Below are 18,639 nucleotides of genomic sequence, written 5' to 3'. Positions count from 1 at the left end.
AGGTTTAAAAACATAAAAATAAGAGGGTGTTTTGTGTCTAAATCACCCGCTCCCCCTTTCTTTTAGCAGTGTTTGCAAAAAATTTTCACGTGAAAGCTGCCATGAAGACATCAGTGTTGCTGACCTGGGAAATCCCAGACACCTACAATCCAGCTCAGCCTTTCACGGTGAGACTCGATGAATATAGAATTTCCCCATATTAATTCTCATCCGGGGCTCCGATATCGACATAAAACATTAACTCATTCACATGCAGATTCTCTACGATAACGGTCAAAGCGTGGAAGTGGATGGGAAGCTAACCGAGAAGCTAATCACGGGTCTTCAACCTGAGACACAGTACTCCTTTCTGCTGACTAACCGCGGCAACAGCGCTGGAGGCCTGCAGCACCGTGTGTCTACCATGACAGCCCCTGACATCCTTCGCACTAAACCCTACCTGATAGGCAAGACAAACTCAGACGGCATGGTGACCGTGGAGCTACCGACTGTGCAAACATCTGAGAGATTAAGGTGAGGAGAGGCAACCAAACAGAACACTGTTTTGAACTGCTTGCCAAAGAGCTTTGATGATACAAAACATCAGCTGAGAAAGAGCTGATGATTTGTCAGTCGATTCACTGCTTGATTATAGCTTCAGCACTGTATACAGAGAAATGCATCATACAGCATGGTTGCCTGGGAGAAAGGGTACTCCTTCCTCTTGATTTGAGTATTGCTCACAATTGCTAACTCCTCTTAAGCAAACTGTTTAACTAAAAAATGTACAGATATCGGTCTTGTACAGATATCAAGGCTGACCTGTGTTTGCTAATGTGCATACGACTGATTATTATGTCCCCTGATGCACTGTGAACCTAAACAAACAAGCGAACTTGAGTTATTTGTATTTATCTCTTTGCTCAGTATGACATCCACTTCCCACCCTCATCATTCCACCCTGATGTACCCCAACTCATTTCAGAACCCTCATCTAAGCCCCCTAAAGTCTCCGGTAGCCTTTCAACAAAGCTCAGGCTTGTCAGAGGGCCACGGAGCACATCTGATGGTAGACTGACGCTTCAAACCAATCTTGGCTTTTCAGATCTTGCTGGATGCACTTAGCCCGCAGTGTCTCATGCTAGAGCTTAAGCTAATTAGTTTCCATTAGCCTGCCACACTGCTTTCCTGGCTAACGCCAGCTAGTGCAGTGCCCAACCAGGAAGCCTAACTCTGGCAGAGGCCGCTATCTTTTTTGCCACACTGAAGAAAGGATGAAAATCCCTCTAATTATGTATCTTTTTGGTGTCAACAGAGGTCTCCGATGAGCCTCAGTGAGGTGTAACTGTATTTCCTATCATCATTGAGCACGATGTTAACGTTACATTAGATAGAAAACAAAGAAGAAAATAGGCCTATGCACTTGATAATACCATGATTGTGTCTTTCCTTCACTGGTTTGGAGTAAACAAACCTCTCTTTAATGCAGGGGGACATTGTGGGTTCTGGGCAAGAAGATATTTTGTCCTTGCTTCCTTGCTTATCTTAATTTGCTGCACTTTCCGCTTTATTTTCCAGGGGATATTATATTGTGGTAGTACCTCTGAAGAAACAGCGCACTGGCAAGTTTTTCAAACCCTGGGACAATCCTGATGAGATGAATTTGGAGGAGGTACGTTTAAAGAATGAGTTGTTCTTAATGACCCAGAATACAAACATGTCATGTAAACATCTACACAACGCAGACAGACTGGATAACGGTGGGCACATAGCTCACATTTCTTTCCTGAATACTGGACAAAAAAAGTTAGCGCACTTAAGGGGGGGTGGGAGGGCAGGAAGAGCTAGTGATGAGTTTGCTGATTGACGTAGATAGCTACACAGAGCACTGTTCATATGGAAATGAGAATATGAAGTAGCCATCAAGTGCAGTGCAAACTCAACCCCCATCCCGACGTCCTCCTCTTTGTGTCTGTGGTAATTACCTGAAGAGCTGCATAAGGCCTTCGTGTCTCTTCTCATTCCAGCCAAAGCTCGGTTACTGCATATGCACAAAACACTTCAGGACTTTTATATTTAGCCAGTGGAGATGATGCATTAACTTACATGCAAGTGCAGTGCACCGTATTTAAATATCTAAGCAAAAGGAAGCTTTTAATCGCTTTGCATTTTGGGCTGTGATTAAATCAAGGTATTCCTCTAGAAAAATAATGGTTTCTCACCTTTAGTGCAGTTATCTCTTTCCTAGCATTGTACAGAGAATGCAAACTTAAAAAGAAAACATTATTGCCCTTAAGGTTTCTGCACTTTTAAATTTGAACAACAAAACTAATTTGCAAATCAAATCCTCTTGCAAATTGCACACAGCAAGATTTAAATGTGTGTCTCTATTGTACAAACATCACAATATATCATACGTCTCGAAGTGTAAAAGAAAACACGCCGCGTCCCGTCCGGCATTGGCTTTGCAGCTCATAGCCACAGGCCTATGTCTGCAGCCTTGACCGATGGCCCAAAAGTCACCCCTGTTAGAATTTATTTGTTTGTCAATATTGGCACTCACCTTTTCACAACTTTTCCCAAGGGCAGCTAGATTTAGCCGTGTTGACAGGAGAGATGATTGAAGACATTATCGGGCTGCACCAACAGCCCCGCAGCCAAAACAGAGCACACACGAGAACGCACACACTCAGATGTGAATGACAGCCGCGCACAGCGTGCACATAATACTACCAGCACACACACTGATCTCCTGTACACAAGTTGGAGATAGAAAATCAGACACCCCGACAAGTAGCCAGGTCTGATTAGCATAATTATGATTCTAATGTTGTACTCTCGGTTTAGAGTCACATGATACAGACTTGTGTGAAGGACACACAATGTGTTAGCTGGTGTAAATTTTTGGCTATAACAATGATCTCTACCAATAATATGCAGGTATTTTAATTATGAATGTGTAATTAGTGATTAGTGGAAATAAGACCATGCACAATTCTAGAAAATATTGTATAAAGTCTTTTGTTGACATGCTGCGTAATACAATTTGTCACATTTATAAAACAATGAATGAGGAAACATGTAGTAATTGTACACTGCTAATCAAATCCAACAAAATTACCCCTTTGATTCCATTTGTCTTCACGTCTAATCATTGTATCAACAAGAAAATGATTTCAAATTAATCCACTCTTATTTTATACAGTTTGAAGCTGTTGGATAATCCCCAGCTTTTTTATATGCTGGAAATCCACACAATCTTTTAATCTCACAATCTCTTGTAGTCAAAAAAAAAAAAAAGAAGAAGAAAAGAAAAGACAAAACAGATGAAACATTGCTCTTTTCTGTAATGTTCTGCCTTTTGAAATCAGCATTTTTAGCTCCGACGTCAGGGAGGGAAAAAAAAAGACATCTAGATAGACAGATTTGGTTTGGGTGGATCTGTTTTCATGTGTGTGCTGGAACTTGTCCCTGTGTGTTATCAACAGTCTGCTTCTTACTCTGCACTGTAGCTGCTGAAGGAGATAAACCGAACTAGCAGAGGCCTTCGGTTCCGGAGGCAGGCGGAACCCAAAGCCTATATTGCTGCCTACTTCAAAGACTTGCCGAAGGAGTTCACCCTGGGAGATGGCAAGATGTACGGGGACTTTGAAAACAAGCAACTCCAAAATGGCCAGGAGTACATCTTCTTTGTGCTGGCTGTTCTGGAATCATCTGAAAATGTAAGTCAATATGTGTTTTTGCACACATATTGTATCTATTTTCCCATATTGTACCTAAGTGCAGTGCCAAATATGAGACTGATCGCCTCTGGTATGTCCCTTCTCTTGACATCATGTGTTTTTGGTACTAAAAACAATACAAATTGTAGACAGTGGGATAATCCACTGCATCTAAACCCCCGAGGCTTAACTGAATAAGCTGCAGCTGGCCCAAGAAGCTGACCCTTACTTCTTTAGGGAGAAAAACCCCTTAAGATTTTACCTGATCGCAATAGCACCTTGATAACAGAGCTCCTCTTTAATTGCGCCCTATGTACAGTTCGCCTTATCTCTGCTACTGCAGCTAGTGTGTATGCGTGCAAGTGTCTGTCTGAACGGACAACCAGAAAGCTGCACGATTAGGCGGCTGTGGGCGAGATGATGGATTTGATGAGCTGCAGGGTTCTAGTGCAGCCTCACATACTCTCCGTTAACCCCGAGTTCAGGTAGAAGGAAAAATGATAATGGTGGACAGAGGGAAATCTCTAATTTGCCCACTGAAGCATATATTTTCTTCCCACAAGACCTTTTTTTAATCTTCCCTTGGAATGTGAAATAGTTCAATCAAGACTCCTGCTTAGGCGAGATATTTGAGATAATTTTGATTGGTCAAACTGCAGCTTAGCAGAAATTGGACTTTGAATTGGCTTCTAATTTATATTGTTGGTCATATTGTCTTTGTCGGAGTCTTGTTAGATACGCTCTGTAGTGTGGGGAAATTAATTGAAGTCCTGCTGTGGTGCTCTGAATATCTCAAATAAGTCTGGATCTACTGCATGCTACAGCGACTCATTTCTAAATGTTGATGTAACATCACTGCAGATAAATGTTATTTTTAGTTCAATGTTTAAATGACCCCCTTTCCTCTATTGTGTGCTCTTATCAAAGTGTCAACGCTAGCTGCTTGTTCTTCTTTATACGCTTTCCGTTTCCCTGAATCAACTTATTGATTCACTTACGGCTTCCCTCATAGGAATCACTACCACTACAACCGACATCCAATATAAGTAAATGGAATATAACGGTTGGGATAAAAATAATACAACACATGGGTTACATCACCATTTTTTTTTTTTGTTTCCTTGGCTCAGATCATGTATGCTACCAGTCCCTACTCCGACCCGGTCGTTTCAGCTGACATTGATCCCCAGCCAATAATCGATGAGGAGGAAGGCCTTATATGGGTGGTGGGCCCTGTGCTAGCGGTTGTCTTCATTATATGCATCGTCATCGCAATCCTCCTCTACAAAAGGTAAGCGAATAATATTGGCACCAATTTACTTCAAGCGGGCAGTGCAAGTCTTGCACTACATTTTTACTTCCATATGGGTATTTATAATTCATGTTGTGTTTTGAGCTCAACATCCATGTATAACCATTTAACATTCATCAAACCAATACGCTAGCAGACACAAATGGTTTATTTGCATATTCAAATGCTGAATTTAGGAGTCTAACCTAAAGCCTGAGGCACATTGAGGTGCATTGATCTTTCAGACTCTTCATGACCTTCAGTCTCAGTAAGACACACACATACACACACTAAATCTCAGATGACTAAGGCCATGCACAAAGCTACCCAAGCTGTCAAGCCATCAAAGGCAGAGAGCCACAATCCTTCACACAGAAGCATGCGTTGACTGAAAGTTAATCAGACACATCCATCTACCCCCTGCACGCACAAACGCATGTAAAACTGCAGACAACACTTGCGGTGATGCACTTTCAAATCAAAGCAAGGTTTTTATTTTTAGTTTTTTTCTGTTTTTTGTCTAAACCCCCCCCCCAGTGGTAGCTAGAGCTCGTGCTGTCATCAGTCAAGCGTAGGAGGAAAGAGCTCTGACTATCTGCTGCATGTCACTGCATATGCAGCTTTAGAGAGGCCCGGGGGGGCTGGGCCAGCATCCTACCCAGCTCAACCCCTCCCTTTATACTACTAACCTTTCTGCAAGGGAACTCAAAAAGATTCAAAGACTGCATACTACCATCCTGCTTTGCCAGAACATACACATGCACACCTTACACACACGTGTCTACAGCCCCCCGCCCCCAACCACTTTCCTGCCTTGTCTCTTCTTACATTTTCATTCAATAAAATTTCCACTCTTTAGCAGAATTTCACAGTAGTCCTCAGGAAGTTAAGATTACTAAGTGAAGCATCAGCAAGTTATGATCAAATAACAGTTTGAAAATTGAAGATAAAAAAAAATTAAAAAATCCATCAATACTGCCTGTGTAATATGAGGTTTATGCCACACTGCTCTATAATGGTTGTCTCTTACATTTATTTCATTCAGAATCAATTAATGTTTAAGTCTGTATTATGCTAAGGTGAACTCAAAGGGAACAAAGCTTAGTATACTGTATGTGGTGGGGGCGTTCAGCATTTCCATTTGTGGCAAGCAGATTTATAAATCGATAACCAAGTCAGCGTCACCCCTATGTTGGGAAACATTCGGAGCATAACCAGGAGACACTTGTCTTGTCAAGATCAATTTTTATGTGACAGAATGTTCCTCTTGTACAAAGCAAAGGGCAGCAGCCATGCTATGTTCAGCTCCAGGAAAGGATGCAAGGATAACAATATGCAGCTAAATGGAAGAAAAACTGAAATTAGAGTAAATTACACACCTACACGTAGAATAATTAAAGTCAAGGCATTTCTGCTACCAGACCACTGAATTCTTGGAATCATTTTTCAATTATATATATATATATATATATATATATATATATATATATATATATATATATATATATATATATATATATATATATATATATATATATATATATATATATATATATATAAATGCTAACATATATTTTAATGCATTAGATGGATGATTAATGGTATTCACAAACACCATGTGCATAAATCCCACACATGTGCATAATTTGTGATTTTAATAAAAGCAACAGTGGTAGAGTTATTTGCAGAAAAGAGAGACAGCAATTAGGAATCAAGAGATGACTTTTATGCTTGAACAAGAAGCAATCAGCTGAAACTGCTTGAAATAGCAGAGATACAATGTTCAAATCTTGGATGCACCTGGGAAACTGCAGTATTTGAAACAAAGAGCCCCACGGCTGCGTAATTGAGCATAATCTCTGAAGTGAAGCGTCACTGATGTTGCACACAAAGCAAAAACTGAAATATGATTGGTATCGCGTGTCTACAACACAGTAATTCAAAAGAAAGTTTTATGCTTTTAAAGCCAAGGGTCTCACCATCTAATGCTGTGTCCGTATTTCTTTTCCTTGCTGACCAATGGACCAGCAAACCAGACAGGTAAGAGCGAGAAAGATGTAGAGAACAGCTAATACCCCTTATGCCATCTTCTCCGTAGACCGTGTTTACAGTATTACATCTAAACATACATACATGTGTGTCATTTGAAATCATGCTATGCACTTTCTATGGCAGCTGTCACATGGCAATTATGGCAAAACCAAGCACAAATATTTAATCTGCTACTGTTAATTAAAAACATTGTCACAGACCGGTGATTTTTGATCCATTCTTATATTTAAACAAACAATGAAACAGACACTTCATACAGCATCAAACTAACAAGCAACACAGACACTCGTATGCTGACATACACTGCGTATATGAATGGTAAAACGTAAAATTAGGAAATACCTAAACATAAACCAATAAAAGTGGGTGGAACCAATAAGTTTAGTCTACAGCCAATAACGGGCCTTGTTGTAAATGCTACTGTACCTTTGTAAAATATGAAAAGTTGCGTATTATTCAAATAGGGTAGTAGGAGCAGTTTACAATATACAGAGTAGTAGCAGCAGCAGTCTAAATAACACCCCTGACTACAGTTTGAAACGGACTATAGAGTTAAATCAACATCCTATCACTATCACCGCTCTTAAGAAGTGATCATTATAGGCTTCACAAAGCTACTGGTTAATAGCCAAGGGCTATTGTGTTGGACTGCATTATACTGTGAAGTAATGATGCTATCTAGCCCACCCCCTGCAGCCCCATGTACTATAAGAATGTAGTCCTGTCACATCTTTAATTGCAGCTCTTCCTTCATTAATCATTACACCACAAGGAAAGCTTTTAGATTATACTGTATACAGATTTGTTTTCTCTTTGACAAACAAAAGAAAAATGTAACAAAGAATAAAGACATGCTGTTTTTTGTGCAGAAAAAGAGCTGAATCTGAAGCTAGGAAAGGCAGTCTCCCTAACAGCAAGGAAATGCCACTGCACCATCCCACTGACCCTGTTGAGCTCCGACGTCTCAACTTCCAAACACCTGGTAAGTATTTAGAATGAGAGCTGTGGCTTTCACGCCCTTCACTGTGAATTTACAGCAAAATGTGCAGTATAACAAAATCTCATACTTGTTTTAAGGAAAAAATTCACATTCGGCTTCGTAGCAGCCACTGTTTGTGCATTTGCAACCACTGCTGGCACTGAAGCCTTAAACAGTAGCCTCTTGAAAAGTCCCCATCGTCTTTGCAGCAAGATTGGCACTAACCAAGTGCGCGGTTTGCAGGTAGACAGTGGACAGGTGCTTAGAAAAGGCGCAGAGGGTCACGACTGACAGCATGTCCTCCCTGAAGACACTTCTAAGTCAAAACATGAATAGGCAAATGTGCAAGCTTGACAGTTTCATGGCAGCTGTTATCTACCTATTGTATGCACCCGTGTGGTCCGGGTCATTAGGACTTGTCGTGTTTACTCAGAATTGTTAGGTGGTATCCTGCTTCTGGAAGACACAGGATACAGCGTTGTGGAGGGTGAGGGGAGAATACTAAATGTGCCACCAGGGATCTAGTGTTTTATTCTGCAAATGAGCCAACGGCGATGAAAAAGAGGTGACAACCTGTAAACATTAGTGTTTACACGCTCTGACCTTTTGTGCCGAGGTAAGTGGTGGTCAGTAGTGGCGCCTTGGCTCAGTCGAGCGACCGTCTCTTGCCTTGGGAACCGAAGGGTGTCACAGTCCATTTATCACCCGGAAAGGCGATATGCATCTTTGCTCCCTGTCCTGACAGAGAGAGACACACTTAACTGCTGTTTGAGTTCCTCTGGCACCAACGGCTTTGGGACAGGTGTTCAGAGACTGCCAATAATGTTGTAATATCAAAGCCATATTTTTCAGGTCTGCTAGTATGAAAGGAGGATGAATTATCCCTGCAGGCTCATTTTTGTGAAAAAGATTATGCATATTTATGAAAGCTCTTCAGTGATGTTAGGACCATTACTGCCCGTTTCATCCTGACAGAGGGGTATTTTTCCTTTTGGCTCTGAGTGATCTCAACCATCCCACCACTATTTCACATGCCTCTCAAGCCATTACCCCCCACCCAACAGCCTTAATGAGAGTTGATATCTTAGCCATCTCGCTACTCAAAAAGAACCAAAAGTTTTTTCCCCCCCAACATGTGACCACTTTCTGTCAAGTCCCGAAGCACTTCTACATTAGACCACCTCTCTGCCCTACTCTCTCTACCCTTCCTTTCACCTCTTTACCCCTCAATGGACATTTTCATCTTAAGGATGCTTGATGTTAGAGTGACAGTGTGTTTGAAATGGTACTTTCATTGTCCCCCAGTGGTGGAAATGGATTTTAAGTAGCAGGCTGCAATAGAAACACCCTTTGCTGTCTTTCAGAGAGACGCAAGAGTGGTTGGGAAAACGAGGCACAGCTTCCATTAGCTAATGCCCACTTGTGCCTGCAACCAAAATCAAACATGCCTTCGATGGTGGAGAAAAAGACTGTCAGCCAACCGGAGTGTCAAAATGGCACCTGAATTCTTAAGTTGCTGATCTGTGGCCATAGGCTTGATTTGCAGCAGTATGTACAAAAAGGTGTGGTGGGGAACATCAGCGTGGTTCAGACCCTACAGTTTTAATATTTTCCCTGCATCTGAGCTCTCAGATATGCTGATGACACATACACCTGATCTAACACTCATATTCAACAATGTCAATTCTATACCGTCAAAGTCAAGTGAACATAACTGCAGACTGACACTTTATGCTACAGACTATGCAAATAGTATTTCACCATGTCAGCATGCTCAGGTTAAAGCGAATGTCAAATAATATACCACGGTTGCTCGACTTTAGTTTGTGCTGCTAGGATTTTATTTTCCTGTGTGCTTTCTTATTTCTGTGAAATAAGCATGGTGGTCATAGCCAAACTTCTAGCATGACAATTTATACTTTGTTACTAATGAATGTCCCATTTAAAATACACAATCATTCAAGTACTTCTGGTCACGTTTCAATTTCTACCTTCTGTTTGTGAAGAAAATAGTCATCGCATTGCTCTGACATCTGCAATGTATTTAATTACACCGCCGTTTCCTCCACAGGTTCAGGTGCGCCCAGTCACCCCAGTAACCTCCATTTGTCAAGTTAGTTGGTCTCGATTATGCATTTGACATAATTTGTTTTTGTTTCTTAGCTTTAATTCCCTTCTCTTTTATTTATTTATTTTTCCTGCCTAGTCTTGTACTTCCATCTAATCCATCTGGTGTCAATGCTATGTCATCACAGGAGGCGGAGTTTGGAATGTCATCACTCAAAGCAGGCGTCAACATCTGGCCTAACATTTTCAACATCTTTTTGTTTCTTTCTTTTTGGGATGTTTGCTTGTGTCGCTGTCTTACTGCCATGCTAACTAGCCACCGCAGCTCTCCATGTGAATAACATTCTTCTCTCTCGGTAGGGAGAGTCCCAGTGGGGCAAGTGTGTTCGATGACTTCTCATTGGCTTCTGTGTCCACATCCTCTTTATGAGCATGGCCACTGCTTTGAGTGAACAAACTAGCCTAACAAGATCCACTCTTTCCATTCCCCCTGTTAAACACACATTCTGCTTATCTAATGATTCACTGTTGGCTTGTGCTTGGGTGATTCCCCTCTTACAAGACTGGCAACTGACCTTCAGTCCATCTGATTGGCAGGTATGGCAAGCCACCCCCCAATCCCGATCCTGGACCTGGCAGATCATCTGGAGCGCCTGAAAGCCAACGACAACCTTAAGTTTTCACAGGAATACGAGGCAAGTGTGGGCAACGTCCTGGCGATCGAGCAATTGAGAAATAGCCAAGCAAGAATCAGAGGGGGGGGGCAAAGAGACAATGATAACTATGTGTAGTATTACACACAGTTATACACACTTATGTAATTAGTGTGGTAGTTCCAAGATTGCATCCTTTTTTTCCCCTGGAAGTCATATCATATGATTGTATTTGCCAACCACACAGCAGTTCAGGCATGTCTGTCAGCTGTGATTGGCGGATCAGTGCCCAATTGGAACTACCTTCCCGAAGAATATCTTCACCAGACTAAATCAGACACTTAAAATAAGCCAGGATGTTGTTTTTTGTGTTTCCTGGTTGAATCCAACCATGTCACTGTAGGAAAAAAAATGGCGTAAGTAATTACACAAATATTGGCCGCATTCCACTTCCAATTCCAAGGCCCTGCCGTCGTGCTTGCTGGCTCACTGACACAACTTAGTGTGACACTTGAATGGAAAACAGACCATCATTAATGCTATTAGTAACACTAATGATTTTCCTACAATGACAGGTCAATAATGTCTGCTATGAAACAGATCTTTATGACTAAAGTGAATATAAAATGGCACTGTGACAGCCACAACATACCAAAAAAAAAATTATTTATCTATATGATATTTTTACCATGTAATAGTGAATTTTCGTATAGTTTGTTTATGTCAATGTCAATGTTTTGTTTGTAATGGCGTTGCGTTCTAGTTGAATTTATGCTTGCAGAACTCTGATGGAGCTGGGAAACATATGCAAGTAAAAGGTCTTTTCGGGGGCACTTTATGAGATAGGCATGGTCACCCTTCCTCTGCGGCACTCACAACGGCTCCAAAATCTATGAGGTCACCATATGGGTGCCTGCCAAGCTACCAAATCATTATTGCAGCTTAAGTACACCAAATTCCAATTTCATAGTGCTTATTCGAGAGCAGTGGAAAGCAATTTCACAAGCACAATGAAATAAAGATTTTTATTATGAGCAATGTTGCAGCCCACTGTTTTAACATATTTTGATGAAATATCAGGCTTAGCCAGCGGTTTGCCCTCTACAGATTGCAGATAAAGAACTCAGTGCTAAAATGTACTGTTGCATTCTGACTTGCAAATATTCCCTCAAAATCCAAAGTTTGCCACATATTTTTCCTTGCATTTATTTTTCATAGAAGTTACTTTAAAAATGTAAGATATTCTGCTCTATCTAGGTTATTCTGTAAGAGAGGTCAGTGTCCTAATGTGGCTTTTTACTGCAACGTGTCCTACTGCACTCCCTGATAATAACCACTATATCACTAAGTAACTCATAAAAGTAGTCTGTGGTCATTAAAACACAAGCACAATATTTCCCCGGTATGAAGTGGGATGCAATCTTTCATGTCTTTATATTTTCCCTTTGTGATATTAGATTTTATAGTGTGTTTATTGGTGATGAGGGACCATTATCAATGTCTGCTTTGCAAAGCTGACAGAGCACCTGGGTAGCAAAATCTGCTGAACTAGTCTCAAGTGTGGTATTGTACTATGTGCCATAAAGTCTTACGATTCAAAAAAGAAAATGCAACACTATATTCCTTTGTGACTAATTCCGATGCATATTTTTGTCAGTTATCTATAGTTATTGAATTATTTTACACTAAACACATAGTATGCATAGTTCTTAAAAACCTTAACTAATATATACATACATGAAAGAATATATTACTTACAATTTTAAAAGGGCCATATTGGATTCCATTAGCAATTCTCACCTCATTTTCTATAACATACAGAGAGGGCAGAATAGTTTCTACTTAAACGTACTGCTTATAACTTACTATAAAAGCTTTCACATTTGGTGTGTAGAAAGTAGACATTGTGGTCTGGTATTCTAAAATATACAGTGATTAGCCTTAAATACAGTCATTTTATTGCGTTTGCAATGTGAATACCAATAGCAATAATGGACACTTTACCACTTTACAAGCACGTAACAATGAACTGAGATACTGCCTTACAAATCTATGAAGAATTTTATGCATTTATTCTTCTGATGTGGTGAAAGAAATTCAGCCATAAATGGCCAATTGTCAATTATCACATTTTCAACCATTTTCTTCTCTTACAGTCCATTGACCCTGGCCAGCAGTTCACGTGGGAGCACTCTAACCTGGAGGTCAACAAGCCAAAGAACAGATATGCTAACGTCATTGCCTACGACCATTCCAGAGTCTTGCTCTCCGCTATTGATGGTATGTCGCCCACGACCATCTTTTCAACACAATACTGACAATAGAGCCAGCTAAAACCACCATATTGTCAAGACCAGAGTAGCACAACCCCAGTGTCCTTTAAATTCTATTCCTACACCAGTGTGTCAGAGTACTTAAGTGCTTGCAAATAAAGATGTACCGATTGCCCTTTAAAATGGATAAACTTTTATCTAAAGCCGTTTTAAAGCCTCACAATTGTTTTAGTTACTGATGCTATGATCTGTAAAGGAGTGTGAGGTTGACACTGGAAGAGTAAGCAAAGTACAGGTACACAGGTAAACAATGGATAGATAATGTAGTCAATTACAACTTGCAGTACACAATACTAGTGAATATGCATTTGTTTTTTTAATTTTATTTGAAGTAAACAGGCACAGGACATTTACCAACTTGCTAACTAGCTAAACCCAATGAACAAAACTCACAGAGAGACGCAAGATAAAGATAAAGAAATGCTAAGATTTCATGGACAAATGTGGAACAAATAATGTCGTTAATAGTGTTTTATGGGCTGTAGTCAATCAAAAACAAACAAACAAACAAACAAACAAAATAAATCGAAACAGTACAGTGCAGCTCCCAAGGACTGATGGGCCATTTTGAAATGGCTAGTTAAGTGCTGGCTCCTTTATCGGTTTACTGGATTAAACACAATTGCACATACACACAGCTATTAATTAACCATCTCCATTGAGCTGCTCCCATGGAGGGCGCAGGGAAATAAACAAAGTAGTAAATGGCAAATGTGACAAAAACAGATAGATAAAGACTTGGAGACTCCCAGAAAAAACACACAGCTTGACTGTTGATGGAACTCCATTAGACAGGCGCATCTGCACAAACACATTGGAGCCTTTGTGCTGAAGCAAGTGAGTAGTTCTCAGCCAGGGGGACATGAGGGACTTCCTCTTTTCCTTCTAAAGCTTAAACAAAGCCTTTTGGCAAGCAATGCATTCATTGTTTACTTTGAGTTCTTTGAATAAAAAGGGATTTGGGATTTGACATCAGAATCTGAAGACAGCTACTTCCAGACTATACTGGTGTGGCGATGGATCAGCACAATCTTTGGAATACAAGTGCTGTAATGTTTGAGAACATCTGTGGACTTTAAATGTCGCGACATCACTGCAATCGCTCTACTGTTGTTTACTGACGAAGCACCTCCTGCCAAGCTGCCTGACCGTACAGAACACATAGTCAGCAGATTTAAACTTGTATCTAAAGTAAACCCCTGAAACTTTTCCCACCCTACATTTGGCTAAATTGCACACTTTCTAATTTGATCATAATCATTGCAAAGCCTGTGTTTTGGTGGAGCTCCTTGAATACTATGGTATTTTTGGAACATTAAAGTCACATTTTGTTTTCTGTTCTATATTTAGTTAAAACTTTCACAAGCTGCTTCTTATTGCCTCATGAGCCACATTAAGTTACTGGCACCCCATTTTACAAAAAGGTCATTTACTAACTCAAAATGTAATGTGACAACTTTAAAAAATCTGCTTTGCAGTAAGAGTGTAGCAGTATGAGAAAACACACAATTTGCAAATGCACTACTATGTATTAAAGTAAATGACATCAAACTTTTATAAAACAATAATAATTATTTTGGCCAAAACAGGTCTATAAAGTTATATTGTATGGTATCTACACCGATCAGATACCATTCCATTTTAAATATGGCCAGCTTATTAAAATGATTTTTTTTGTGTGTGTGAGTGTCCTTTCGGATTATCCTTAGAGTTCAGGGTCGCCACAGTGGATCATTGTCCGTTGATTTGTTGATTTGGCGTTTTTACGCCGGACGCCCTTCCTGACGCAACCCTCTCCAATTTCTACCGGGCTTGGAAGGGCACTGCACGGCTGGGGATGGGAATGGGCTTTTTAGGGGTTCAGTGTCTTGGCCAGAGACACTTCAACATATAGCTAGGACCAGGGATTGAACCACTGACCGGTAAATTTGTATTTAGACACACCTGTAGCAAGTGACAGCTGTGGGCAATATAGTAATCACACTTGCAACCAGTTAAAATGAAGAAAAGTTGACTCAACCTTTGTGTTGAGTGTCACACTGAGCATGGAGAAAAGAAAGAAGTTTAAAGACGTGTCTGTGGATTTGAGAGAAAAAATAGTGGAAAAAACATGGACAATCTTAAGGCTACAAAGTCCATCTCCAGAGAGCTTAAAGTTCCTGTGTCCACTGTGCCCAATATCATCAAGAGGCTTAGAGCCTCTGTGGCACTGTAACTATCCTCCCTGGATTAATGAAAAATTACCAGAAAGGATTGTTCCAATGGTGAATAAAGATTAACTTCCAAACAAATTCAAGCTGATCTGCAGACACACGGTACAACAATGTCAGCTCGCACTATCCGTCGCCATATGAATGAAAAGGGACGCTATGGTAGGGGACCCAGGAAGACACCACTGCTGACACAAAGGCATAAAAAAGCAAGACTGCAGTTTGCCAAAACTTACGTGATAAAACCACAGTCCTTTGGGGAGAACGTACCGTGAACATGGTGGAGGTTCAAAGATAGTTTGGAGTTGCTCTGCTGCTTCTGGCACTGGATGCCTTGGCTGTGTGAACGGTATCATGGAATCTGAGGATTACCAAAGAATTTTGGGACGCAACGGAGTGGCCAGTGTCAGAGAGCTGGGTCTCCGCCAGAGGTCATGGGTCTTCCAGCAGGACAATGACCCGAAACGCACTTCAAAAAGCACTCAGGAGTGGTTACAAACAAAGCGCTGGAGAGTTCTGAAATGGCCAGCAATGAGTCCAGATCTGAATCTTATAGAACAGCTGTGGAGAGGTCTCAAAACATCAGTTGGGAGAAGGTATCCTTCAAACCTGACTGACCTGAATGGAGCGGTTTGCAAAAGAAGAGTGGTCCTAAAATCCAGTAAAGAGGTGTAACAAACTCATTCATGGTTACAGGAGGCGATTGATTTCTGCCATGTTTTCCATATGGGGGTACTACAAAATATTTAGTTAAGGGTGCCAATAATTTTGTCCAGTGCATTTTTTGGGGTTCTGTGTAAAATTGTATCAGATTTGACTTTTCTTCTCTGTTTTATTGTGTAGTTCCAATGCAAAAAAACAACCAAAAAAAAAACACGAGTACCAAAACATTTACAACAGAATTGCAAAGCTGCCAATATTTTGGGCCACGACTGTAAGAGATTTTCATTATGGGGAGAAATTATAATATGAAGTTATAGTTTTTGTCAATACTGCAATGTTGTGAAACTGGCACTACAAAGATTTACTATTATCATCACACTGTAAAATCTTTATTTCTTTGCGGTTCTTTTGCATTTCTGCGAAGAGGACCGAATGCTGAATCACAATGTTGCAAGTGTTTATTTCTTAATATGCATATTGACAGAGAAAAATTGTAGAATTTTTACAAATCCTGAGTGACAGCAAGCATAAAGCCAAAATCCATTTGCTAATGTGCATTAAACAACTTGCCTCATTCTCATTAAACCGCAGTAATGTCTCTTTTTGCGTTCTCTTTTCAAATTGAAAATGCACTGGGCTTAATTGTATTTATCCCATGTCCATCACAGAAATGTAGAGCCGCCTGGCTGTGTGGACAACTTGGACGGCAAAAAGAGAGGGCGGGGGACAGTAGAGAAAAAAAATAATGTGGGTGGGTTTCTGAATGTGTTTGTATTCCATTTTCTTTTGCTTTTTTCAGTTCAATAAGTTACCTGGGAGTAAAAGGCAGTCTGGGGGAGAAAAAGCAGTTGGAGTGAGGGGATCCTCTGAAACGTGGCGTCCATGCAGATGAGACTTATCTTGCTCGACCATGTGTGCGCGGAGCCCCTAAACTGCCAGTCCTAAGGCATTGACTAGCTGTCAGCCGCCTCTTTCCCCGGGAATTCGAAAAGGCTGCTGTGCCTTTCATTTAATATAAGCAAAGGAGAAGAAGAGGAGGAGGAGGAGGAGGAAGGGAGGGAGGGAGGAAGGAGGGGAAAATTGTTTTGCTAGTTTTTTTTATTGGTTTGTTTTTCTACTTGTGTGGTGATTGACTTTTAGAGACCGAAGTTTTATCTTTACATCAGTTGCAGATAGGAAAGAGGGACCCACAAACTGTGTATTTAAATGTATTGTTGATAGCAAATACAAATCCCTATGGGTTGTTACATTGGTTCGAAATGCCATTTTCCCCCTGAATTAATACAGAAAATCTTATTTTAACTAACTGGATATTAGGAAATGCATATGAAAGCATCACACAGAGTCATCTGAACCTCGTGAGGGTCAGAATCTGCACAAATGGGAAAATCAGGACCAAGTTAGGGAGTAACACTGTAATAATCCTGGCCTTGACCACCCAAAACAACTGAAGCGTTTGATTTAAAATACTCCTCTGTCAAATTCCCACCGTCTTAAGGTCTGTTATGAAACAACCCTTAATCCATGTGCTTTCGCACGCCAACTCAGCCTGGCAACTGACTTCACACCATCTCTCTCTCTCTCTCTGTCTCTCTCTCTCTAGGTATCCCCGGCAGTGACTATATCAATGCCAACTATATAGATGGCTACAGGAAGCAGAATGCTTACATCGCCACCCAAGGAGCTCTGCCGGAGACTTTTGGTGAATTCTGGAGGATGATCTGGGAGCAGAGGAGCGCCATTATTGTCATGATGACCAAACTGGAGGAGAGATCCAGGGTAAGGGAGAGAAAAACACACAAAGCCATGTTGCCCTCCATTACGCAAATCCAAACAACCCCCCTCAACCTTTATTAGCGACACAATTGGATTGATGCCAATTGTCCTCCTCCCATCTCTCTCTTTTTTTATTGTAAATTTGCACAGCATGATGTACTCTGGCCCACCCCAGATACCTTCATTTTTATTCTCCGGGAGAAGCCACACTGCACTCTGTTACCCACTGATACTCCCAGTCCTCTCTTTACAAACACACTGCTGTTGTGTAGTCCTCACTGATTAGTGGCTTACATCATTAGCCGAGCACTGCTGAAGGCACCGGATTACAATCAGTGATAAAAAGACTTTAAAGAAAGTCTGTAAAGCTACATTTCCCAGCTGTGTGTGCTCACTACTCCTTTAAGGTGGACATAGTCAGAAGGCATATCTTTTCTCTCTCTGGCTCAGTGTGACTGAGCGCATGAAAGCTACTGATCTTTACACTTCTTTTTGTTTTCCAAGGCCTTAACACAGTGTAGTGAGTTGATCCTGAGAGAATATTTCACTTAGTATCATTACAATGTGCAAAGTCATTTAGTGGAAACGAGTGTGTGTTTTTTTTTCCTCTATAGATGCTTTGTGGTGCCTCCTGGCTTTTCTGTTGTTTGACATCTGTAGTACATAATGTGCTTTTGTTGCTACCAACAGCCCCTGTCTTTCATATTAAATAATTTATTTGGTGGGAACCACTCAAGCTGTCTTTGTGCGTTTTGCATATCTAAAGCTTGACTACTCGCGAGCAAACACCAATATGAATCATTTTAGTGCTCCTGGTGTCACAACCTTTTCAATGCGGCTTTTGTTTGGGAAATGAAATTAGCGAATCGTACAGTTGTTCGCTGTTTAACTATTGCAGACTGGAGTCCACTTTC

The 18,639-nt window shown here is 40.7% G+C and overlaps 1 protein-coding gene across 35 annotated transcripts in view; it reads left to right on the top strand.

The window, feature by feature from the left end:
• The window catches only part of LOC137137115 (receptor-type tyrosine-protein phosphatase delta-like), a 337,728-nt gene that overhangs the window by 307,354 nt on the left and 11,735 nt on the right, over positions 1 to 18,639 (top strand). For 13 of the 35 annotated variants that reach the window (XM_067523019.1, XM_067523004.1, XM_067523002.1 and 10 more), the window contains 11 exons: positions 67 to 167; positions 257 to 513; positions 1,558 to 1,651; positions 3,492 to 3,701; positions 4,832 to 4,992; positions 7,021 to 7,032; positions 7,914 to 8,026; positions 10,095 to 10,136; positions 10,688 to 10,785; positions 12,900 to 13,023; positions 17,553 to 17,728. In XM_067523019.1, coding sequence (XP_067379120.1) covers positions 67 to 167; positions 257 to 513; positions 1,558 to 1,651; positions 3,492 to 3,701; positions 4,832 to 4,992; positions 7,021 to 7,032; positions 7,914 to 8,026; positions 10,095 to 10,136; positions 10,688 to 10,785; positions 12,900 to 13,023; positions 17,553 to 17,728 — 1,388 coding nt within the window. The remainder of the gene's footprint in view (positions 1 to 66; positions 168 to 256; positions 514 to 1,557; positions 1,652 to 3,491; positions 3,702 to 4,831; positions 4,993 to 7,020; positions 7,033 to 7,913; positions 8,027 to 10,094; positions 10,137 to 10,687; positions 10,786 to 12,899; positions 13,024 to 17,552; positions 17,729 to 18,639) is intronic. The other 22 variants (XM_067523010.1, XM_067523009.1, XM_067523029.1 and 19 more) reach the window with 6 other exon arrangements.

The sequence above is a fragment of the Channa argus genome, chromosome 12 (assembly GCF_033026475.1).
Source record: "Channa argus isolate prfri chromosome 12, Channa argus male v1.0, whole genome shotgun sequence".
Lineage (NCBI taxonomy): Eukaryota > Metazoa > Chordata > Actinopteri > Anabantiformes > Channidae > Channa > Channa argus.
Note: the sequence above shows the minus strand (reverse complement) of the source record. Positions and strands in the feature narration are given on the sequence as shown.